The sequence below is a fragment of the Vombatus ursinus genome, unplaced genomic scaffold, assembly GCF_900497805.2.
Source record: "Vombatus ursinus unplaced genomic scaffold, bare-nosed wombat genome assembly UNPS02001419.1, whole genome shotgun sequence".
In the NCBI taxonomy this organism is placed as follows: domain Eukaryota; kingdom Metazoa; phylum Chordata; class Mammalia; order Diprotodontia; family Vombatidae; genus Vombatus; species Vombatus ursinus.
The window spans coordinates 22,028,592-22,053,656 of NW_020941197.1; the positions used below are offsets into that span (position 1 = coordinate 22,028,592).

The 25,065-nt window shown below is 40.7% G+C and overlaps 1 protein-coding gene across 4 annotated transcripts in view; it reads left to right on the forward strand.

Annotated features, from left to right (window-relative positions):
- Nucleotides 1-2,445: 2,445 nt before the first annotated feature.
- Nucleotides 2,446-25,065, forward strand: part of LOC114046976 (OX-2 membrane glycoprotein-like) — a 30,548-nt gene continuing 7,928 nt past the window's right edge. The window contains exons 1-5 of one of the 4 annotated variants that reach the window (XM_027867630.1): nt 2,446-2,607; nt 13,974-14,318; nt 15,308-15,604; nt 20,710-20,815; nt 23,465-23,874. In XM_027867630.1, the coding sequence (XP_027723431.1) occupies nt 2,553-2,607; nt 13,974-14,318; nt 15,308-15,604; nt 20,710-20,815; nt 23,465-23,471 (810 nt within the window). In that variant the 5' untranslated portion in view covers nt 2,446-2,552 and the 3' untranslated portion in view covers nt 23,472-23,874. Of the gene's footprint in view, nt 2,608-9,678; nt 9,733-13,973; nt 14,319-15,307; nt 15,605-20,709; nt 20,816-23,464; nt 23,875-25,065 lie in introns of those variants that run through there. The other 3 variants (XM_027867627.1, XM_027867644.1, XM_027867637.1) reach the window with 3 other exon arrangements.

The window sequence follows — 25,065 nt, forward strand, 5'->3', positions numbered from 1 at the left end:
AGCAGTCAAGGCAATAACCTTGGCTCCTTTGGCTTACCTTTTGTTCTGGCTATTCATTTGCAGGTCATCACAGAGAAAATCTTGGAAATTTCTAATTCCAAGTCTGGGACAAGAGACTCTGATCTCGGTACTAAGTACAGGGTTTGGGGGGAAAAAAAGACCATCTTAATCAAATGCAGCTAGGAGGTGCAGTAGTGGGCAGAGCGCCAGTCCTGGAGTCAAAAAGACTCATCTTCCTGAGTTCAAATCTGGCCTCAGACACTGGGCAAGTCACTTAACCTTGTTTGCTGTCAGTTTCCTCATCTTTAAAATGAGCTAGAGAAGGAAATGCAAACCACCTCAGTATCTTTGCCAAGAAAACTCCAAATGGGATCACAAAGAGTCGGATATAACTGAAATGACTGAACACCCGCAACAATCAGGGAGCATTCTGAATGTTTTTTCTTAGCTGTGTGTGGTATCTCCTGACTATGAAAAAAAGAACCTTTTGGCTATCCTTAGGAAGAGGCTTTCTTGGCACTGATACCCTAGTAGACTGGAGCTGAGATGCTGATAGCAGAGAATAATGCCCATCAGACCAGCAATGAGAGGTGGTGAGGGGGAGAACAGTACAGATGTGATGCCACATGCATGTGCAGGCCCAGCACTGAGCAGTACCCACTGGCAGCAAACCCACAGAGATCAGGGTCACATCAAGAGATGATGTCACATCAAAAACAAGAGTAACTTCTAGCAATTTGTTCCCCCATATGAGCCATTCTACATGCTTGTTCCCTATGTGTTGGTGCCCATATATGATCATAAGGTGAGTCCAGTCTTCCCATAGGTGGTACATATATTTGTGGGGAAGTATGCCCAAGTTGATGGGGCAATACTATTTACTGAAATTTTCTATGATTCTGTGACATGTCTCTGCTTTAAACTAATTAGCTAAACTAATTCCCACCTACCTCCCAGAGTTGTTGTGAGGATCCAATGAGATAATCAGAGTAGAGCAGAAAAAAGTAGAGAAATAGAATTTTATGAAAACATTGAACTAAAATCAAAATTTAAATGTTACTGAAAGTTAGGAGGTGGGTAAGAGTGTTGCAGGCTGGGAAATTCACACCTGGAGCTGTTGCTCAGTTGGTAAATGAGACGCTATGTAAGAATAAATCCAAATGTCTATGAGAAAAAAATTTGACCCCTACTTTTATGTTCTCTCTGTTTTAATCTTTCCTTTCTTCTCCTCCTCCATGGGACTGCAGGAAGAGGTCTGTGGTTTTTAAATTCCTCTCAGGTATATTTGAAGGATGTGTCACTCTGGGAGGGAAATAAAAAAATAAATTCACAGAAGTATGTAGATCCTGAGTTATTTCTGTAAAGATAAATGGTTTTGCACAATTCATTCTTCATCAATTTATAAAAGTCCTCAACATTATTCATTTTTATAATATTGATGCCATAAATCATTCTTTTGACTCGGTTTACTTTACTCTGCATCAGTTCATCTAATTCTTCCCAAGTCTTTCTGAAAACCATCCCCTTCATCATTTCTTACAGTACAAGAATATCCCATCCATTCACATACCACAATTTACTCAACCATTCCTCAAATGTTGGGCATCCCCTTAGTTTCCAGTTTTGTTTTCTTTTGTTTTGCTTTTGCCACCACAAAAAGAACTGTTTTGAATGCAAAAATGTAAAAGCAAACAACTTTGAGTTGTAAGAAGTATGATCAATGAAGTCATCATTCATGATTCCAGAGGACCAACAATGAAACATGGTATTCATCATATAGACATGATGGATTTAGAGTATAGAATTGGATACATACTTCTGTCCACAGCCATTGAGGGAATTTGTTTTGCTTGACTATGTGTATTTGTTACAAGAAATTTGTGTTTCTTTTTTTCTTTCTAATGGAGGTGAAGGTGAAAGGGAGAGAAAATAGATTTCTCTTATTTTTTTTTTAAAGAGATGTGAGGGGTTCTAAAGAAGCAATACCTATATTTTCAGATGAGGTCACTGCATTATTAGATTCACTTAATTATTTTACTTTGTTACAAGAGAACTCTTAGAGGGAGTAATCTCTAAATGTTATAATGTAAAAATAACACTGTGTGTATGTGTCTTTCTGTCTCCTCAGTCAATAAGACAGGACCAACGCAGGGGATAGTTTCTTACTTGGAGATGAAATAGGAAGTCCCTTTTAACAAGGATTCTTGTCCTGGGGCAAGGTGGGGGGTTTCTATGAAATTGTTTTTTCAAATAATATTATGATAACTATTTTAATATAATTAACTTCCTTGCTATTCCTTTGCATTTTATTTTATACGTTTAAAATATTCTGAGAAGGGGTCTTTAAAAGCTTTCCCAGACTACCTTGGGGATTCATGACACACACTCAAGGGTGAACACTATGCTATAGAGGAAGCCGGAATTGGGGTGGAGCTTAGAGAAAGAGAGACGTTAAGCCTGTTTAAACAACTTTGAGCGGGTTTTTCAGTCCAGGGGAGCTGTTTCAAAACGTGAATCCAATATCTGTCAGGAAGATTTCAGACACTGCTTCTATGCTGTCTCTGCTCTGGTCTTTCCTCCTCTCCCTCCTCAGGACAGAAGGAGCAGGTAAGAAGTTTTAACTTGTACCAGATACTTTTGAAGGGCATGCCATCCCAGCAGGGAGATTAGTCACTAACAAATGAAGAGGATGCGAATCTTGGGTTACTTCTGCAAAGGGAAATGAGCCTAAGAACACTAAGCTTGCTAATCAAATATTCACCCTTGGATCCTTTTCTCTCCTTCAGCAGCTTTGTCTAAACAAATTAACTTGAAGTTCATGCAGTTAAGTAGCCTTTTATGGAAACTAACAAGACAGATATTTTCCAGAAACTTTACTCTGGTAGGTGCTACTACCCCCTTACTCCAGCGTTTTATATGTCTAAGAATATTAGGTGAAATAGGTGAAGATTTTTTATTTTTTGTTATTCACATGTATTGCATCTATTTTGTACATACCTACATGCATTTATGGTGTCTATCCTTACCCTCATCCTCTACATCAGGAGTTCTTAACCATTTTTGTGTCATGGACCCCCTTTGGTGAAGCCTACAGACCACCTCAGAATGATGTTGTTAATGCATAAAATCAAATATATGAGATTACTATAGAAACCAATTATATTAAAATAAAGTTGGGATTTTTTTTTTCTCCATTCAAGTTCACAGACTTCTTGAAATCTATACACAGATTCCTTGGGGATCTCCACCTGAGATTATAAGCTCCTCCAGCACAGGGACTCTTTCACCATTGTCTGCATCCCCTATGCTCAGGATAGTGCCTAGGACATTGTAGATGCTTCATAAATGTGAATCAACTGATTGAAAGCTGAAAGAGGGATATGGTGCCAAAGGTATTACTGTCCCACGCTGGAAGAGAAAAAAACAAACAAACCAATAATCCTCTAAAGCAATGTGTGCTTTGAAAGAGATATTTTTTTAGAATCACCCCATCATACACAACTCAGCCCCAACCTTTCTTTCAAACTACCCTTGTATTTATGACAGTTTTAACAATACTGATAACATTTTTATAGATAAGAAGTAAATACACCAACTGCTTTTAATAAGCCTACAGTTGACTTCTGTTGCAAGTCCTGTAGGTTAGTTTATATAGCCCTGCTGCTATCAGCATGGGGATGGGGGTGGGGTTGGAGAGCTGAGGGAGTTAGAGATCAGAGGTTAACTTTCTTTGTTGTTCATCAAGTTTTTACTTTGTTTATATTCTTAGTGTCCCAAACCATGGAGATGGATGAAATTGTTTTATTTCAGGAGCATAATTTCTATTTTAGGGAGATTTTAGAGATTGTGAGGATTAGAGAAAATATTTAATCCTCTAGCATGTTGGTCACTGACCTGGCAAATTGGTTTCACTTTAGCAACTGCCCCAAACCATCTCATCTCTCCTCAAGCCTCCTATGACACCCATTCCCTTCATTCTTACAATTGGTTAGAACTATACCTCATACTTTACTGAAAGAAATTAATATTATGCAATTTTATTAATAGCTAATTATGAATTTGTGATTCACCTTTTTCCTTCTATTTTTGTTAATGCCCCCCAAAAGGTCTGTCTCTGAAGGGCGTGGCTGAGTGATGAGATTACTCCTAGTTCCCAAGGCACAAGTTTATTAACTAGGTTAGGCTGGATCCCACCCAATTGGGAAACCTAATTTCTGTTTAGAGTATAAACAAAATCCAGTCTGAGTGAGCCTTTGACTGGTAGAGGAACCTCCTGTCCTTGATACCTTCTATTAAGAGTTTAGAGCAATCCAGCTCATGAAGGAGAAAACTAGCTAGAGAGGTTCAGATGGAAATAGCTTCCCATGCCCAGACACCTTAAGTCTCTTGATCAAACCACATTCTCAGCAAGAGGAGATAAAGACTTTTAGCCCACCTCATTAAATGTCTACCAATCAGGGTTGAGCTGCACTTGTTAGGGAAGTTTTCTGTCAGAGGATATTTAAGGTGTTTCAAAGCCCCCTTTGCCATCTTTGGTTACCAAGAGAAACCATCAATTGACCATCAATTTATTGATTATCTGGCTAGCCTAATTAATAAGTTGATTACCCAACAACTGTGTCTCTTGGGGATTTTCATTCATCACATTACCAAAACAGAAACAAAAACTTGAGGCTATTTGCCCTGAGCTCTCTCTCCCCCTCATTTCATATCTCTCTGATATATCCTCCCCCACTGCTTTCTCCTTCCTCTCCAATGAAGATAATGGACTTCTCCTTTCCACATTCAACTGCAAACTGTTCCTCAATTGCTCCTATCCTTAAAAAACTTTCACTGGATCACACCATCCCTATTCACTATTGCTTGATTTCTCTCCTTCCCTTCTCTGATAAACTCCTGGAAAAAAATTATCTTTTCTCAGTAATTCCATTTCCTCTTTTTTACACTCTTTTCTAAATCAACTACAATTTGGCTTCTGACCTGATCATTCAACTGAAACCTCTCTCTAAAGTTTATGATAATTCTTTAATTGCCAAATCTAATGACTTCCTTTGGATTCTCATCCTTCTTGGCTTCTGTGCAGCATTTGACACCTTTGACCATCCTCTTCTTTTGGATGTTCCTTCCTTTCTGAGTTTTCATGACAATCCTCTCTCCTGGTTCTTCTCCTACCTTTGGCTGTTCCTTCTCATTGCCAGATCCTCATCCTTATCATTACCCCTAAATTATCACCCACCTGACTGTAGGTGTCTCCCACAGCTGTGTACTGGCCACCCCCTCCCCTTTTTTTTTTCACTGTACTATGTTCTTTGGTAATCTTATAAGCTCCCACAGGATCAGTTATCTTCTCTATGAAATTAAGTCCCATATCTACGTACATATCCCTAGTCTTGCTCGGGGAGCTCCAACTGCATCTTCAACAGCCCATTAGGTATGTTGAATTGGATATCCAGCAGGTATCTCAAACTTACCATATCCAAAACAAAACTCATTTATCTTTCCCCAAAGTCCTACCCTCTTCTAAAATTCCTTATATTGTCAAAGGCACCACTATCCATCTAGTCTCTGGGTTGCCAACTTCAGTATGCTTCTCAACTCTTTACTCTCTTTTAACTCACATATCCAATTAGTTTCCAAAACTTGTCATTTCTACCTTTACAATATATCTTCAGGCCTTCATCACTTTTCATCTGCACTATTACAATAGTCTTCTGTTAGGTCTCTCTACCATTGTCTCTTCCTTCTCCAATTCACCCTTTACACTGTCTCCAGGATGATTTTCCTAAAGCACAAATGTGAATGTATCACTGTCTCACTCAATAAACCCCTTCGGTTGCCTATTATGGCCATCCGATGTGAAGTCTATTGTTTTGCATTTAAATCTCTTTACAACCTGTCTCCTTCCTTACTTCCCAGTCTCCTCACTCTTTACTCCTCTTCCCCCATTCAATGGTTCATTGAAACTGGCCTACTTGGTCATATGTATAGATCTTCATCTCCTCGTTTCCTCTTCTGGACATCTATGACCTCTTGTAAAACTTATTTCAAATACCACTTTCTTCAGGGAGGCTTCTCAGTCCCATTCCCCACCCAGACTCTGGTTACTTTGAAGATTATCTTTCTGTTGCTCTGAATGTCTTCATTCTGAGAGCCTTTTGTGTACTTATTTATAGAATAATAATAGCTAGCATTTATATTAACATAATAGCTGTGTGACCCTTGGCAAATCATTTAACCTCTGTCTGCCTCAGTTTCCTCATCTGTAAAATGAGAACAATTATAGAACCTACCTCCCAAGGCTGTTGTTAAGCTCTAATGCCATAATATCTGTAAAGCACTTTGCAAACCTTAAAGTGCTATATGAATCCTAGTTGTTATCAGCATCATTAATTATTGTTATTATTGTTTTTTGCGCTGTTGTCATTTAGGCCTTTGAGGGAATAGTAGACATTAAGATGAAGTTTCCTTTTGAAAAAATTTCTTTTTTCATCCTCAGGCTGTAGGCAGATAAAAATATCTTGTTGGAGTTAAATTCTCAGTTTTGTCTTCGACTCTATGAATACCTAGGGAAGAGGGGGAAATCAGTTTGAATGTCATAGACAATGAAAAATTTATTTTTTTTTAATATCATAAGATTTTGAACTGAAAAGGACATTAGGCATCATTTACTCTACCCTCCCCCCAACTTTGCAGATAAGGAAAGTGAGACCTAGAGAAGTGAAATAACTTGCCCAAGATCACAGGGCCAGTTAGTGGCAGGAGTAAAACCCAAGTCCTCCAATTTCTAGTTTGATGTTCTTTCTTTCAAAAAAAAATTAAATAAGATCTTATTTATATTTTCTGCTCCTTACATCATCATATTTATCTCTATTATCCCTCTCTCCCCACTGCCAGAGAGCCATTCTATATTACAAATTTTTAAAAAATTTAAAAAGAAAAAGAAAAGAAAAAGAAGGGGAAAAAGTCACACAATTGATCATTAAATTGAAAAAATCCAAAAACATGCATAATTATAATACCTGTGGACCTCCTACCTCCATGAAGGGGTAAATTGAAGGTGTTCTCTCATATTTCTTCATATCAGTCTTTATAACTTATATTTATCATATTATGTTTATAATTTATTGATCTTTATAATTTTGATACATTCAATTTTGATTGTTTTGTGTGTGGTTGTTCTTTCAGCTAATATTGTTGTAGTTACTATGTACAGTATATTGTTTTCTTAGCACTGCTTACTTTACTCTGCTTCAGTTCATACATACCTCCCCATGCTTCTCTGTATTGATCACATACATCATTTCTTATAGCATAGTAATATTCCGTTACATTCACATACCACAATTTGTTTAGACATTCTCCAATACATAGGTATCTACTCTTTCCAGTTCTTTGCTATCACTCTCTCTCTCTCACACACACACACACACACACACACACACATGAAATCACCTCTCCTTTCCAGAGAGGATTTATCTTGCTCTCTTTATTATCCATCCTCTCTTTCTGTCTCGTGTACACCCTATCTATGCAGGGGTGGGGAACCTGCAGCCTCGAGGCCCCATGTGGCCCTCTAGGTCCTTGGGTGCAGCCTTTTGACTGAGTCCAAGTTTTACAGAAGGGGATTTGTTCTGTGAAGTTTGGATTCAGTCAAAGGGCTACACTTGAGGACCTAGAGGGCTACATGTGGCCTCAAGGCTGCAGGTTCCCCACCCCTCTAGTCCCTCTCTATTCACTGTATTCCTCCCTAAATCAAAACTTCCAAGGTATCTATTCTGGGCTTTCTCCTCTAAATAATTTCTGCTACTGTCTTGTAGAACTTTCCCTGAATATTCCCCTTTTCTATTGTGCCTATAAGTAAGGTGAATTTTAGTGTGTGTAAAGTAGATTTTTTTGTTATTCTTTCTTAGAGTTTTCTTCCCAGGATCCATAGCCATAACAATCTCTACTTCCTAGAGTAGATATGAGTTCTCATGATCATGGTTCAAAACAGTTTCTATCATGCTTGCACAATGGATATAGGGATGAAGTGATGTAAAATTGTGAGGCTATGGCTGGCAATATGCCTTCTTTGTTGCCCTATAAAGCAAATGGACATTGGTCAGAGACTGGGGACCCCCATAGGGGTGAATGTGCAGGCTGAATACTGTGCAGCTTGATCAGCCCCTATGAAGGCTTGGCAGGGGGAATCTGTGTTTGCCTCAACTGGCCCCCATTGAGGCTTAAGGGGATTTAGGGGAAAGCACAAGTTGTGCTGGTCTTGACTGACCCCATCAAGACGAGGGGTAGTTGTCCCCCCCCTTGATGAAATCTCGAGGCTTAGGGGTGCTGAGACCCCAAAATCACAAGATGTGGGTCCTGCCCAAAAGAATTCGACCCAAGCCTTCTTTCAGCCAAAGACCAGGAATCTGAACATTAGTGAGCTATTGGCTAGATTATAAGAATCTGAGCATCTTAATGGACACAAGATGGACCTTATATACAAAAAGATTATGGGAGGGATCTAGGAGTAGTCAAGTAGTCTATGAGGTAATAGAACGCCTGGGAACTGAATCACTTGGCCAAGGGAGAATGGAGCCTAGATAGGATTAAGGGTGTGAAGTGGTCTGGGGCCCATGGGGAGGTAACACAATGGAGGGCTAGGCTAGGTTAAGGGTAACAGAATTGGGAGATTAGGTGCAGCCACAATGAAAAGCCAGTTGATGGGATTATAGCCTCAGGTGAACCAGAGATTTGGCCGTTTGGGAAAGTCCAAGGTTTTTCTTTTTGGAGGGCTAGATTCCAACCTCATCACCTTCACACTGGCCCCTGCAGATGGGTTGTTAGGGAATGCTGTAGGAGTTGGTGCTATTTACTATTTACTATTATTAGTAACTCCTTTTGAGAAGACTAAATTAGAATAAAGTAAGCTTTTTCAACCCCTTATTATTACCGGATCAAAGTGAACCTGCTAGTGAGAGAGGTGCTAGAAGCCCTCCTGTGTGTCTTTCCTAAGAAATGGCTTAGTCGATGTGTTTATTTGTTCAACACTTGGCATAGTGGGCAGGATCTGCGCAGACTGAAGGCCAGAAGGAAAACATGGGGTTTAGTAGGACTGGCATGGGTATCCCAAGATGATTTCCTACGATTTTGTTATTTTATGTAACTATAGTTCTATGGATTTCTCCCCAGAGATGGGAGGATGGAGGATGGCCTCCTTCCCAGGAGTGGGAGGATGTGCCCCTTACCCCCAGAGGCTTTGAGAAAGTTTTGCTGAAGTTTTGGGGGAACACTTGATAAAAAGGGAGCTAGAAAGGCTTCGGGAGTTGTAGGAATCCTGTTTGAGACTCAGACTGACTTAGCCCCAAAGGAGCGGGAGAGTCAGTATGCAGTGGCAGAGACAGCAGCATTCTGGACCAGTCCAGAGAGACCCTGGAGCAGTGGCAGAGGCAGTGGCCTTGGAGCAGGTAGCAGCAGCCTGAGACGAGCCAGGCGAGGAGCGGGGGCCGAAAGCAGCAGCAGCAGTGGGAGTGGTTTCCCTAGAGCCTCGAGTAGGGCCCCCTGGGGACAACCTCTCCTTCTGTTTCCCTATCCCAGCGGTACTTGTGAGAAAATGAGTCAGAGGTGACTATGACTGTGACTGCGGGGGTTGGGAGAGGAAAGTAGGCAATTCAGTTTCTAGTCTTGTTAAAGTTAACCGTTGTGAGAAAAAGTACTGACCAGCTACTGTCGGTGGAAGCCCAGTTATGAGAGGTTCGGACTGATTTATCTCAGGAATGGGAGGAAAGGGAGGCATATGAGAAAACCCAAGAATTGTTAGAGACTGAGACCCAAATTCTCAGGGCTTGGATGTTTGTTATTCCCTCTGCTCAAGAGCCAGAGCTTTCAGATGAGCTGGAGGAAGACTTTGAATTTGTTGTAGTAAAGGTAAAAGGTGCATGGGAGAAATTCCTCTTCAGTTTCCTTGCACCAAAGGAGGAAAGGGTTAAAGCTAAGAAGCAGCCGGAGATAGGGGAGGAGGCCTGGTCGGAGAAATTTCTTTTGAACTTCTCAGAGCCAAGGCCATCTCTGGAGTCAGAGCCAGGTGGGAGTAGCCCCTCCCTAGGAGAGGCTGGAGGGAGATAAGCTGCCCAGAGCCCAGGCTGGAGTAGCCCCATCCTGTGAGATGAGGCCCCTGAGTGCCAGAGGGGCAGAGGCCTTGGAAGTGTGCTGTGCCCAGAGCCCAGGTTGAAGTGGACCCTTTCCCTGTGCAGGGGGAGGTAGAGCTGCCCCAGAGTTGGGGTGGTGCGGGCCAGGGACAGAAGCTGGGGGCAGGAGACCCCAGAGCCTGCTGTGCCTGGACCCAGGAGGAAGCAGGGAGCTGCAGAGGGTAGAGCAGCCCCTTCCAACGTGAGGCGAGACCTGCTGCAGGAGCAGGGAGCCAAGGAGCCCCGGACTCAGCCCTGGGTCAAGATGGAAACTTCTCAGCAAGGCAGGAGCACTGAGCGTGCTTTCCTACTACGTCCCCCTGGGATGGGTTGGGACCCAGGGGTGGGGTTGTCCCTGGTGGGATGGGGACCCACCCTGTTGGCTTTGTCTCCCAGTCAACCCCCAGACCTTGTGGTGGGGGATGGAGCCGTACTGGGACTTGTACTTTTTGGCCCACTCAAATGTGAGCACGCCAAGGAGCACCAGGTGGGAGCCTACAAGGAGGCACCAAGGACCTTCTGCAAGAGGATTGGACCCTCTGCTTTGATTGAGGGAACTTGTAGCCTACTGTGGCTCACCTAGGGGTGGAGAGTGTTGTGTTCTCTGCTGCCCCTGGGGATGGGCTGTGTTAAGGGGAGACCCTGGCCTGGGACTGAATAGTACCAGAGGGAGGAGGAGCTGACTGCTAGCTCCCCAAAGACATTGGTCCCCCAAAGAATGTATATGGGGGGGAGGGAGATGTGCTACGTTACACACTGAATGCTATGTTCAGTTTTAGGCCTTGTGACCACTCTGATGATATACTGTATTTGTATACTTGATCATGCCCAACATAATGTCTATGTTGCTGGAATCTATATTGTTATTTTAGCATCTTATTTTTGCATATTGTTGCAGTTTATATTGCTGTTATGTTATTATGGATTGTGGATATTACGCTTTAGTTTCTTGGCTTGAGGACCCCTCAAAGTGTCACCTATGTAGACTGTAAGAGCCAAAGTGTTACCTGTGTAGATTGTAAGGGCCAAGTGTTAGCTATGTGGATCCTGGAGGGGTGGAGTGTAAGTAAGGTGAATTTTAGTGTTTGTAAAGTGGATTTTTTGTTATTCTTTCTTCCAAGGATCCAGTCATAGCAATCTCTACTTCCCAGGTGTTAGAGTTCTCACAATCATGGTTCAAAACAGTTTCTGCCGCTTGTGCAGTAGATATAGAGATGAAGTGATGTAAAATTGTGAGGCTATGGCTGGCAATATGCCTTGTCTGTTGCCCTATAAAGCAAGTGGGCACTGGTGAGTGACTGGGGACCCCTAAGGGGTGAATGTGCAGGATGAATGCTGTGTGTGCCTTGATCGGCCCCCATCAAGGGTTGGGAGGGGGAATCTGTGTGTTTGCCTCAACTGGCCCCCATTGAGGCTTGAGGGGATTTAGCAGAGAGCAGAAGTTGTGCTGGTCTTGATTGACCCCATCGAGACGGAGGGGTTATTGCCCCCCATTCATTCTGGCCCCTGCAAGAAGGGTTGTTAAGGAATGCTGTAGGAGTTGGTGCTTCCATTATCAGCAAACTCCCTTTAAGAAGACTAGACTAGAATAAAGTAAGCTTATTTAACCCCTTATTATGACTCCACTCTTGTCTTCCCTGCTTTTGAGAGAGGTGCTGGAAGCCCTCCTTTGTGTCTTTCCTAAGAAATAGTGGAGTCAGTGTGTTTATTTGTTCAACAGTGCCTCACTCCCCAAACGATGCCAATTCTTGCAGGTTACAGAGAGGACACTTATTCATAGGACCAACTCTCTGTTTCTCTCCCTGTCTCTCTCTCTCTCTTTCTCTCACACACACACACACACACACACACACACACACACAATTTCCCTGAAGCAACTGGATCTATTCCTGCCACCTGATTACCTTATTTCCCCATTTAATCTCCTCCCTCAGTGCATGCCCTCCCACTCACTAGTTGTCCTCAGGAACTCCAACTTTGCCATTCCCAAGGTAAAATGAATAGACTTATTCTAAAGTACCAAATTCCCCAGATAACACCTTGAACAAGGTCCTAATATCCCTTCACACATTTCTTTTCACCCTTAGGAGCATTCATCTGCAGAACTGCCTCTCACCACCAAAGCTAGAACTCTCTCTTCCCAGTTTTTCAATAGTCTGATCCCTCCCTCCCATCATCTACTGTCTTGCCAGCTCTTGGGGTCACCTTTCCCTCATTCCTAGACTTCACTTTGACCAAATACATCACATACTTCTGTCTCTCCCCGTTTACCTTTCCCCTTTCATGTACCCTTCCATTTTGTTATACAGTCCCACAAAAACAAATAATGATTAAGCTACAGGCAGGGTGTTACCAGTTTCTGTCCATAATGTCTTAGGCTTGCCTCTCCATTGTTACCTCCGCCAGACTTCCATTTTTATCACTGCCTCCCTGTGTACATTAGAAAGAAGGCTCTTAGGACTTTGCTGTCATTGTTTCATGTTGCTCTCTTTGGCTGCTACATTCATTCATTCCTCCTGTATTTCTCTTGTCAGGTGAGTTCAAGAAGCAAATAATCTCTTCAGGTCTAGTTTTCTTTCTAGTAATGTTTCAAATACCTTTTTATTATTGAACATCCATTTTCCTCCCATTTATGTAGTCTCATTTCACTTTGCATCTGTTGCTCTGCCTGGTTTCAATGCCATGAAATAATATGCCCCTCTCAGGATGAACACATCACTTCTAATCTCACCACCATGCTATAAACTCAAGCCTTAACTGACATTACCTCCATCAGCTTCCTCTCTCCTCTGATTGGAGGGTGAAGTACCAAACTCCTCCCAATGTCCCTTATTTCTGCCTTCTAGGCAGAAGCTGGACTCTCAGCTCATTCCACTTTGCATCTACTGCTCTGCCTGGTCTCAACTCCACAAAACAAGATGCCCCTGAGTACCCTGTATCCTGATGTCTCCCCCACTTTCCTGCCTCCTTTTGCATGTTGTCTCTTCTTTACCTGCACGCCATTAGATCGTAAGCTTCTTGAAGTTAGGGACTGCCTTTCCTTTTCTTGATTGTATCACCAGCACTTAGCACATGGCCTGGCACATAGTAGGCACTTAATAAATGTTTATTGAATTGGATTTAATACCGCCCTCCCCCTCCCCAATATACTCCCACGTTGTCCTTTCCCATTCCTTGGGTTCCTCAGTTCTCTGGCCCAGTGGTTCAGAGCTCTACCATCCTGGTGCCATTACGATCAAAGGTGATTTCTATCATTTGGAGTTTTCAGGATTTTGGGGGGAAGGGGGTAACACATAGGGTTGAGATCTATTTCAAGTCCAGACACATGTCCTGTTCCTTTCTTATCCTCCAAACTCCAGTAGAAATCTTTTGCAGCACAGAATGTTGTTGTGACACTGGACACCCAGGTCTCAGCAAACTTCTGTAATTTGCAGCCTGGATCTTCACTGGAAAAAGGAAGAGGAGAACAGGGGTTGGGTCCTTGGGTCAGCTAGTATAACTTCAAAACTGGTAATATGGTTGGCAGTGGGAGAAGGCATACCAGGTGAGCTGGGATAGGTTTCAGTTCTTTTTTTGGTTCCAGGTGTCCTAGGCCATGGAGATAGCTGGAGTTGTTTTATCTTTGGTGCATAATTTCTGTTCTGGACAGGTTTGAGAGATTGTGAGGATCAGAGAAAATGTCTAGTCCTCCATCTTGTTGGTCATGTGACCCACTCAATGCCCATTCTACTATCCTTCTGTGCCTACATTTGTTCAGATTGTATGTTTTTTGTTTTTTTTTCTTTTAATTGTTGCTTTTTTTTTTAGTTTCAGATTCTTTGTTTGTAACGAAGAATAAAAGCACTGATATAGCTCCTCTTGGGAACAATGTGACCCTGAAATGTAACTTGACGATCCCAGCAGATGTTCTGCAGATTACCTGGCAAAAGGTCCAAGGGTCCATACCAAAAAACATAGGCACCTACAGCAGCCAGTATGGTGGAAAAATTTTCCCGCCGTACGATGAAAGGATCCACCACAGCAGTGCAGAATTGACATCATCAAGCATGACTATATATAATGTGACCTTGGAGGATGATGCATGTTACAAATGTCTCTTTAATGTTTTTCCAGATGGTATCCATGGAGGACAAATGTGCTTCAGTGTACAAAGTAAGTGGAAAACTGTCTTTGTGCCATAATGTTTTCTAGAAGAGCCAGATTGTCCCAAAAGCTGGAAGGGGGGACAGAGGAGGCGCAGACATTACACCTAACACTTTGTTATAATGACGTTTAAGGTCAGGGTCTTTAGTCATGGAATATTAGGACTGAAGGTAGTTTAGAAATTGTTTAATCTAAACTTCTCATCATGCCACGCTATATCTCCTAGGTCAAATAACACATTTATGTGGTCATGACCTGTGAAGTAAGTCCAAGTATTTCTTGTTGAGAAAATGCAAATAGAGGCTACAAAAATGCTCGGCATTCAGAAGGTATTTAATAAAGGTGGATACTTATTTTTAAACAATAGCAAAAAGTATCTGAATGAAAGATGAGTACGGCAGTGTAAAGAATTGCTCAAAAAAAAAGTCAACTGGTGGTTCAGTTGTGACTGCTGTTTGCCTCTTCCCTTCCCCGCCCAACCACCCACACACATACCTGGGTGTTTCTTTACCTGTGGTAACTTTCTTTTCTTCTTGTAATATTCAAAGTCAAGGATTGTATGCCCTCAAATGAAATTAATTTAAAGACTCCATGAAGACGCACACTCTTTACTGTTCTTAATGTAGAGAAGTTCGTGGAGCCCCAGGGTACATGACTACAAATACCCAGGAAAACTATTATCAATATGTTTAAAGCTTCATGACAAAAATTTGGGGAGGACTATCAGTATAGAAGTTAGTATGGCCTAATAGATCCAGGCCTGGCCTAGGAGACAGGAAGACCTGGGTTCACGTCTCACCCATCTCTGACACATACTGACTCTGGGATTCTGGGCCATTTGTTGAACCATTCAGTGCCTCTTGGAAATGCTCTGAGACTGTAAGTTGCTGAACTACTTAGGCGTTCCCTAAACCAATGAAAATATAGGTCCAGACTGAAATAATTTGTATGCTTTATGGATATGAGTGATTTCTGAATTTTCTTTTTGTTTGACTTAGATGTGTCTGAATTAAGAATTGAGTGTCATCCTCGTCCCGATGAGGGAATCCTTATAGCCATCTGCTCAGCTACAGGAAAACCTGCCCCTCACATCAACTTTTCCCATGAAAGCCTGCTGATGGAATCGCCTAAGGAACACATTGATGAGAACCCAGATGGCATAGCTAATGTCACCAAATGGTATAACATCTCACTGGAGGCTATGAGGTCCTTGAAACTTTGGAATGTATCCTGTGACATGGATCACCCCCTAAAGAAGATAAAAAAACATGTTTGTTTTCCCCAGGAATCAAAACGTAAGTAAAAAGTAGAGACCAGTGAGGCAAAATTTTAATTAATATGCTTGTTGTGGTTCATATCTTTCAGATAAATGAAATATCATTATATGTGTGTGTGTGTGTGTGTGTGTGTGTGTGTGTGTGTGTGTGGAAGGCAAGTAGGTGACACACTGAATAGAGCGCCAGGCCTGAAGTCAAGAAGATTTCTCTTCATGACTCCAAATTTTATTTCAATCCCTCCTCATCCACAGAAAACTAAATTTTCTCATTCTAGAACTTGTCTCTCTTGCATTCCTATCTATTCTGAACACAATTAAGAGCCAAAGGGAAAGCAAAAACACCTTGGAAGCAGCCAAACAAGCTGTCTCAAAGTCAACTAGCTCACTTTATAATAAAAACATTTCCAGTCTTCACTTATTTTATTTTTAAAGTCTTATCAATGTGTTTTGTTTTTATATTACAAACATTTACAGGTTAGTACTCTCACTTTGTGAGAGGTCTCTTGTAACTGAGTAAAACAGTTAGGAAAAACTGATAATACTATAAGATTGTCTGAAAGTATATGTGACATTTCACATCTATAACACTACCCCTCCACCTTTATTTATTTATTTTTAATTAGCAGAAATCTATTTTCTCTCCTTCTCTTCCCCTACCCAGAAAAAAATTTCTTACAAGAAATAATCATAGTCAAACAAAATGAATTCCCTCAGTAGCTATATACTATGTGTGTGTGTGTGTGTGTGTGTGTGTGTGTGTGTGTTTCATCCTACATCTTGTGTCTGTCATGTCTTTGTAAGGAATACCATGTTCTATCATTGGTCCTCCAGAATCCTGAATGTTCATTATATTGGTCATAGTTCTAACAACTTTCAAAGTGTTTTGTTTTTACGATGTTGTTAATATTGCATAAATTGTTCTCCTGGATCTACTTATTTCATTCTTCATTAGTTTATAAAAGTCCTCAAGATTGTTCATTTCTATAATATTGATGTTATAATGTAAATGTTCTTCTGGTCCTGCTCACTTCATTCTGTATCAGTCCGACAGTCTTTCCTTGTCTTTTTGAAATCATTAATTTCCTAGTTTCTTTCAGCACAAAAGTATTCCATCACATTCATATGCCACAACTTATTGAGTCATTCCTCAATTGATGAGCAGCCTCCTAGTATCTAGTTTTTTGCCACTACAAATATGCTGCTATAAAGATGTACTTTTATTTTACATGAAATATAGAGCATATGTATTATATGAAATATATAGCAAGGTTGGTTATCTGTTTGCTTAAGGCAGGACAGATTAGCTACAGCAAATTAGAAAGACGGAAAGATTGCTACAAGTAGGCATGCCACTACCAAAGCAAGAATTGTCAAACATTAACCTGAAAGTTTGTGAAGAGGCCAAAAATTTATAGAATGCAGACCCAAGACCCCAAACACTACCACAGTCTGAGGCCTTTGTAGTGTAGTAATAAATAATTCTAAGCATATAAATTTCAGTAAGTCCTGAGAGCCTTGAATGATGCTCATTAATCTCTTTTTAAGAAAGTCAAGAAGGATGTAATGCAATTAAAAAAATCTAAAATAGTTAAGTTCTTTAAAAAAAAAACACACCTTTTTTTGAGACCAGGCATACTGATGAATAACTATAATCCTTGATACTGGGAGGCTGAGGCTGGTGGATGCCTAGAGGTCTGAAGTTCTGAGCAGTGGTAATCCTAAAGCTGATAGGGTATCTACACTCTGTTGGCACCTATATGATGATCCCCTGGGAGGAGGAGTCCACCAGGCTTCCTGGAGAGGGGCCAACCAGCCCAAGGTGGAAATGGAGCAAGTCAAAGTTTCCCTGCTGATCAACAATGGAGGTGGGCCCAGAAATGACTGCCACTCTTTCAGCCTGGAATACACAAGGAGACCCAGTCTCAAAACAAAACAAAACAAAGTAAAGAACTTTTTGAGATTAAAATAGGTAAACCTCACATCATCAGGAAAACTTATCTATAGAAAATAAAATATTGCAGATAGTGAAGTTTTAACGTTCATTTTAACTGTATATCAAAAATAGAAAATGACAATATAGTTTGCTAAGCCACTGGATAGCAACTTGGTCATCTAAACAAACTCTCTTCATATATGTGAAATACTGTATCATTATAAGACTTGAAAGTCATTCATAGGTATTTGTGTCTTTCCTTCTATGAGCCATCCACTAGCAACTAAGAAGAATGAGCCAGGGTAAGTTGGAAAGTTATTGCTTATGTGCTAGTGGATTATTCATACTCTAGTATATCTCTAGGAAAGTCTGAGGTGAGAAGGAGGGAGGAAATAACCATTTATGAAGCGCCTATGTTCCAAGAACTGTGCTAAGCACTTCAAAAGAAAAGAGAAATAGAATGACTCTTCCTCTTAAATTGTGATTAACTCTTTCTTACCACCCTTTCCCTAGCCTATCTGCCAGTTTAAAGGATAGAAGTTAGAATTTAGAAAAGGGAACAGAAAGAGAGAGTGAATTTTAGGCAGATGGCATCCATTGGTAATGGAGGGGGGGAAATTAAGCTAAGATGCTGTTCACTGTCTTCTTTTCCTCATTTAATGAGCTGGTCTGCAACAACAGTTAGTCAATCAGCTGAAAAGCATTCATGAGGTACCTACTACATGCCAGGCACTGTGCTTAGTGCTGGAGATATCATTACAACACTTGGGGATGTTGTGGCCTAAGATGATGACAATGATGTTGGGCACAGAAGTGATTCTGGTCCATACAAGGAATATGTATGTAACCCATCAGTTATGAGGAGTGCCGTGATGTAATTAATGATCAAGCCCTAGACTTAAGTTGAGGAACTTGTGTTTAAATCATGATTCTATTACTTCCAACCTATGCAACCTCATCCAGATCATACCCTCTCTGTATGCCTCAGTTTCCTGATCTGTAAAATGAGCAGGTTGGATTCAATAACTTCCAAGGATCATTGCAGCTACAACTCAATATGACCCTATTTCCAAGCAAGTGCGTTTCTCTGACTATTTTAGAAAGTAAAATTCTCATGATTTTTATATTACCTATGCTGCTTCTCTGCTCTTTTACCAAAGATAATCAAGTGGAATTAAATCTGGCCCTGAGCAAAATTATCCCATTCATGCAACCAGTCATTCGCTTACCATATGTCAAGCACTGTTATAAGCACTGGGAATATAAAGAAAGGAAAAAAAAATATGGTCCCCGTCCTCAAAAGTCTCACATTCAAATTGGGGAGATAACACGCGAACAATTATCCTTGTAGAAGATATATAGAGGCAGAGTCAAGATGGCAGAGAAAAGGCAGCCACTCACCTGAGCTCTTACCAAAACCCCTCCAAACACCTTTAAATAATGTCATGAGACAATTCCTGAAGCAGCAGAACCCACAAAAGGACAGAGTGAAATAATTTTCCAGCCAAAGACAACTTAGAAGGTCGGCAGGAAAGGTACGTTGCACCTGGGTCAGAGAGGAGGGCAGTCCAGCCCAGGCCTCCTGAGCACAGCCCTGACCACAACAAACTAGGGGCAGGCCTTGGGAGAGACCGAATCGCCTGTGGGTAGCAGCACCTGCTTCTGGAATTCTCAGCCTGAATAGAAACTTTGACTTTCAAATACAAGATTCAAGAGAAGCATAAAAAGGTAAACAGGAAAGGGAAACCACAAGGGACTTAATAAGGTTAAACTATTTACATTCCTATATGGGAAGATGATACTTGTAAGTCAGAAGAACCTTCTCATTATTAGGACAGATAGGAGTACATATAGACAGAAGGCACAGGTGTGAGTTGAATATGAAGGGATAATATCTTAAAAAACAAAATTAATGGGTGAGAGAGGAATACACTGGGAGAAAGGGAAAGGAAGAGGTAGAATGGGGCAAATTATCTCACATAAAAGAAGCAAGAAAAAGCTCTTAGCGGCGGGGAAGACAGGGAGATGAAGGGGAATGAGTGAACGTTACAATCATTAGAATTGGCTCAAAGAGGGAATAACATACACACTCAATTGGGTATAGAAATCTATCTTAACCTACAGGAAAGTAGGAGGGGAATGGGATAAGAGAAGGGGAAGGGGTGATAGAAAGGAGGACAGATTGGGGAGAGGGTAGTCAGAAACAAAATACTTTTGTGGAGGGAGAAGATGGAAGGAGAGAGAATAGAATGAGCAGGGGATGGAGATAGGATGGAGGGAAATACAGTTAGCAATAGTAACTGAAAAAAAATTTGAAGCACATTTCTCTGATAAAGGCCTCATTTCTCAAACATACAGAGAACTGAATCAAATTTATAAAAATAAGAAGATATATGGAGTGGGGGGTGGGTAGTGTATCCTGAGAGGGTTGTCACTGGGGAAGGTAGGGCATGGAAGAGACTGGAAAAATGCCTCCTATAGAAGGTAGGATTTGAACTGAATCTCGAAGGAAGGCAGAGAAAGCAGGAGTAGGAGACGAATAAGGAGAGCATCCAGGCATGGTGGGATAGCCAGTGAAAAGACATGAGTCAGGAATGTCATGTGTGAGGAACAGCAAGAGAATGGGTGTTGCTAAACCATAGATTACATGGAGGGGAATAAAGTGGAAGAAGATTTTTAAAAATAGGAAGGGATAAATTTGTGAAGGAATTTAAATACGAAAGATTATATATTTGAATCTGGAGGCAATAGGGAGCCACTGGAATTTATTTTCATATGGTGGTGACATGGTCCTGTGCTTTAGAAAGATCACTTTGGCAGCTGAATGGTGGGTAGACTGGAGTGGAGTGAGACCTTCTACAGGGAGACCCACTAGCAGGTGACTGCAACAGTCCAAGTATGAGGCAATGAGGGCCTGCACCAGAGTGGTGGCAGAGAAGAATATATTAAGATGGTCTGGATTCTGCCTCAGGGTGAAATTATGAAAGCTTTCTTCAATTCTCAAAATATGTTACAGAATAAATATCCCAAAGCAAACCAAAACTGAATCTAGGGGAAAGGTACTGATAAGTTTTCCTTATGATTGACCAAAGCAGAACACAAAGTTAAACTTGAAATAGAAAACAAAATAAGATCCATGTATAGGGAATTAGGGTGATTAATATATGGCATTTATGGTTTGTGTTTTCTAGCCATTTCCTATTACTCATCATTGAGGGTACATAAATACCTGATGGCATCTCTCTTGATGTGTCCATTGACCTTCATTATCTGTTTTCTAATCTTCAAAATAAAAAGGTAAGTTGCAATAGTAATTGATAAATCCAAAAACTGGGGGTTAGACTCAGGCCTGGCCTCACATTTGGGCAAACCTGTTTTTAGTGGCCTTGGAAAGGCACAAATAATCTACGTAGCCTCCTTTCTGATGCTTAAAACTTAAGCCTTATGGAACAGCATATTGTACTGAAAAACCCACTGGATGAGAAATCATATGACCAGGATTCAAGTCTCTGCTCTGCTGATTACTAAGTGTATGATGCTGGGCATTAATCTACATGATGCCAAGGTCCGTTTCAGTTCTAACAACACGTAGTTAGACTGAAATTCAATGCAGATTCCTGAGAAAAAGTAAATTTGGAGCTGTTGTTAACTGTTTACAGGTATTGTACAAATATATTTTTCTCAACGGGCAGTGGCATGGTGCAGTAGATAGATTGCTGAGCCTGGAGTCAGGAAGACCTGAATTCAACTCTGGGCTCAGACACTTCCTAGTTGTGTGACCATGGGAAAGTCACTTAATGTCTGCCTTGGTTTCCTCTGCTGTAAAATGGAGGTAATAATAACACTCACCGCTAAGGGTTTTAGTAAGGATCAAATGATATAATATTTGTATAGTGCCTAGGACAGTAACTGTTATATAGTGGTATTTAATAAATGCTTATTCCATCTCTTCACCCCTCCCCATTCCCATCCCCCTTACTCTTCCCCTGGCCTTCCTCTCAGGTATAGGATTTGATAGGAAAAGAGCAGGTGGAGGAAACTAGAGGGGGCGCAAAAGACAGTGAGGGGGGGTCAAAACGTTATACGAACAGGGTAATTACTGGTAGGCCTATCCTGACTCATAGCTGACAGTTTTGGCTAGGAACTGACCAAAAGCAAACATATTTTTCAAATCAGCCCAATTGGCAGGAGAGGAAAATGTCTGGTTTAAAAGATACATGATCTCAAAATTACGTTTTGGAGAGAATACAATAACTTCAATACTGATGTCATATCACTCTGTGCTAATTGTTATCAAATATATTTAAGGCATGGTACCATTTTCCAAATGGCACCTCCAGAATATCTAACTACCCCAGGTTCAAAGCGCTCTAAGGGTCTATAACCCCTCAAAATCCCAGTTCATAAACTCTCCTCCCACGATCATTTACATTTTTCCTACACAACAGAAATAAGTGGTTCAAAGCAAAAGCCTTGAAGGGCAGCCAGGTGGCATAGTGGATAGAACACTGGGTCTGAAATTAAGACGACTCATCTTCCTGAGTTCAAATCGGGCCTCAAACACTTACCAGCTGTGTGACCCTGGACAAATCACTTAACTCTGTTTGCCTCAGTTTCCTCATCTGTAAAATGAGCTGGAGAAGGAAATGGCAACTCATTCCAGTATCTCTGCCAAGAAAACCCCAGATGGGGGTCACAAACAGTTGGACATGACTGAAAATGACTGAACAACAAAAAAGGTCTTGAATGAGGTAGCAAAGAAAAGCAGAAAAAACATTTTTTTTCCATAAACATGCCACATATGGGAACACATGCAGCCAGCACATACATGTGCCTCATGCCTCCGGTACTGCATGGGTGCCAACATCTTCTGGTCTGACTGGGCCTGCTACCTGCTGGGGATGGTGGCTTTGGTGGGCACATTCATGGGGATTTCAGAGTGTTTAATAAGGGAATAAGCATTTATTAAGCACCTACTATGTGCCAGGCACTAAGCACTTATGCAAATACTATCTCATTTGTCCTCACTACACTCCTGCAAGATAGTGAATGTTATAGTTGAGGAAATTATTGCAGAGAAAAGTTGTGATCTGCCCAGGGTCACACAGCTAGTAAGTGTCAAGTGTTTGGTCTGAGGTCGGATTTGAACTCAGGTCTTCCTGACTTCAGGGCCAGTGCTCTATCCACTATGCCACCTAGCTGCCCCTTGCAGGGAGGGCAGCTTCTGACAGCTGCAAGATGAATAGTGGCTGTTGGGCTTTGCTCCCTGATACCAGCTGCTGGGCATCGTTTCTCTCATACAACCTGCTTCATCTCTGGAAAGGGAGGGGAGGAGGAGAAATGCTAGAAAACCTTTACCTGATAAGACCACACTGAGCTATCTTTAGTCTTTATCACCAGATCCAGCTAACAAAAGCCAGGCAGAGTGCCCCCACTCCAAAACTGCTTTTTTTGCCCCCGAGAGTGTTGGAATGATGGCCTGTATCTTTTTCTGAGTGATCTATGGGAGACGCTGTAGTGCAATGGAAGGAGTACTGCCCATAGAGTGGGAGTACTAGGGTTCAAATCCTACCTCTCGCTTATTACTCACATGACTTTGAATAAGTCAAGGAATAAGTGATTTGTCTAAGCTATCAGGTTAGTACATGGCAATTACATATGACAACAAATCTCTGCATTTCTGTGTTTGTTATGCACCTGCCATTTTTTCTTTCTGCACCAACCTGGGCCTCAGATTCTTCATCTGTAAAATGAAGGGACCTTTGAAGATAAACTTCCATGCATCTTAATCCATATCATGACATTAAGGAAAAGTATTAGAACTTTATGTGGGCAAAAGTAAGGCCAGAAAGTTACTATACTGATGATTCTGATGGAAGAAATAATGTCTGTATATATTGAAGCAAATGGGCATTCTCTTATTGTTCTGTTTGTACCCATCTCCAGGATATAGAATACAAATAATCACAGCTCTGCTCAAAATCTTTCCTCTGAGAAACCAAACAAAGACAAGCCCATGGAGCCAGGCCCCAAGAAAGAGAATATTCTCAATCACAATGAGGCAATTGCAATCATATGATCGTACATGATTTTAATCTGTGCTATAAATGTTCAACTGTGGTTGTGGTATGGCATAAATTTTTTGTGCTTTGATTTTGAGAGTGGAAAAAATAATCACAAAGGGAATAAGTGATTTGCCTAAACTAATATAGCAAATTCATTACATGACCATTACATGCAATAAAAATCTCTGCATTTTCACATAGTTTTATATATCTACCAATATTTTCTTTTTATTCCGAGACCATATTCATATGACATATATGATTAGACTGTCACAATATTTCCTCTAATCATACAAATTTAAGATACTAATTATGAATATTTGTGTTTGCTTTTTAAATTAAAATCACTGTTTAAATAGTGGTTATTCTGAAAAAGATTCATTCATTCATTTAATAAATATTTGAGGTTGTTGTAAAATGCATATTTAGTGTTAAGTCAGCAATGTGATATATGGAAGTCAAAAAAAGTAATGTGATTTTAGGTTTTGTTAAGAGAAACACATCATCTGGGGGTGAGAAAGAACCAGCACACACTGGTGAGTGCAGAAGCCGTGGGGCAGGACGCCCCTGGCTGTGGGCACTTACAAGAAGCTGGAGATTTGATTTTGGTTCTAGGCTACAGGGGTACAACTGTCCAGGGGTACCATCCCCCATACCCCAGGACTAGAGGTGATAACAAAAATTAAGTTGTTACTACAAAAAAAAAATGCCCAGGTAAAGGTGAAAGAGTCCAACATTGTAAGAAAACTTATGAGGGAAACAAAGAAAAATGGACAGCTCTCAACAGAGCATGTAGTATTTATCATACAGGCTTTCTTGAAAAGAAAATTTATCGCTACATATTTTGAATCCTCTCTCATGTACTGCTATGCACATGACATGCTTTCTGCATGCCTTTTCTAACTTTGTATTTAAATTTCAATATTTAAGTTTATGATTTTTTTTTCCCCTTTTCTCTATTCTGTATTTGAGTTCTGGTGTTTGAGTACTAAAGGAAAAAGAAAAAAAGAAAAAAAATCGAAATATAATCTCAGAAAGAAAAATAATTTTAAACATAATTTAAAAATTAAAAAAATAAAGAAATACAATTTTAAAAAAGCAGAGTTTGTAAGTGATATTTTGGTGCATTGACGTAAGTATCCTTAAATTTCTCCTCCTTTTACACTCCCATCAAAATTGTTAATGTTTTTATCATCAGAATTTCATTCCTGAGAGCCTCCTATCTACCTCTGATTTCCTTAGTACATCCTCAGGAAATGGAATCCTATCTATGTAGTCTTTGAACTTTTGGTAATTTTTTCTCCAAAAAACCTTGATATAGTTCATCAAGAAGAGAAAAATTTTAGAATGGAGAAGAGAGGACTACAGGAGTTAATTTTCCCTTTATTATTAGACTTTGACTTGATTAGATTGCGTCACCTCTTACCCACCTCAATTTTATATGCAACTTCACATCCTGCAGTTTAGTCACTAGATGCACAC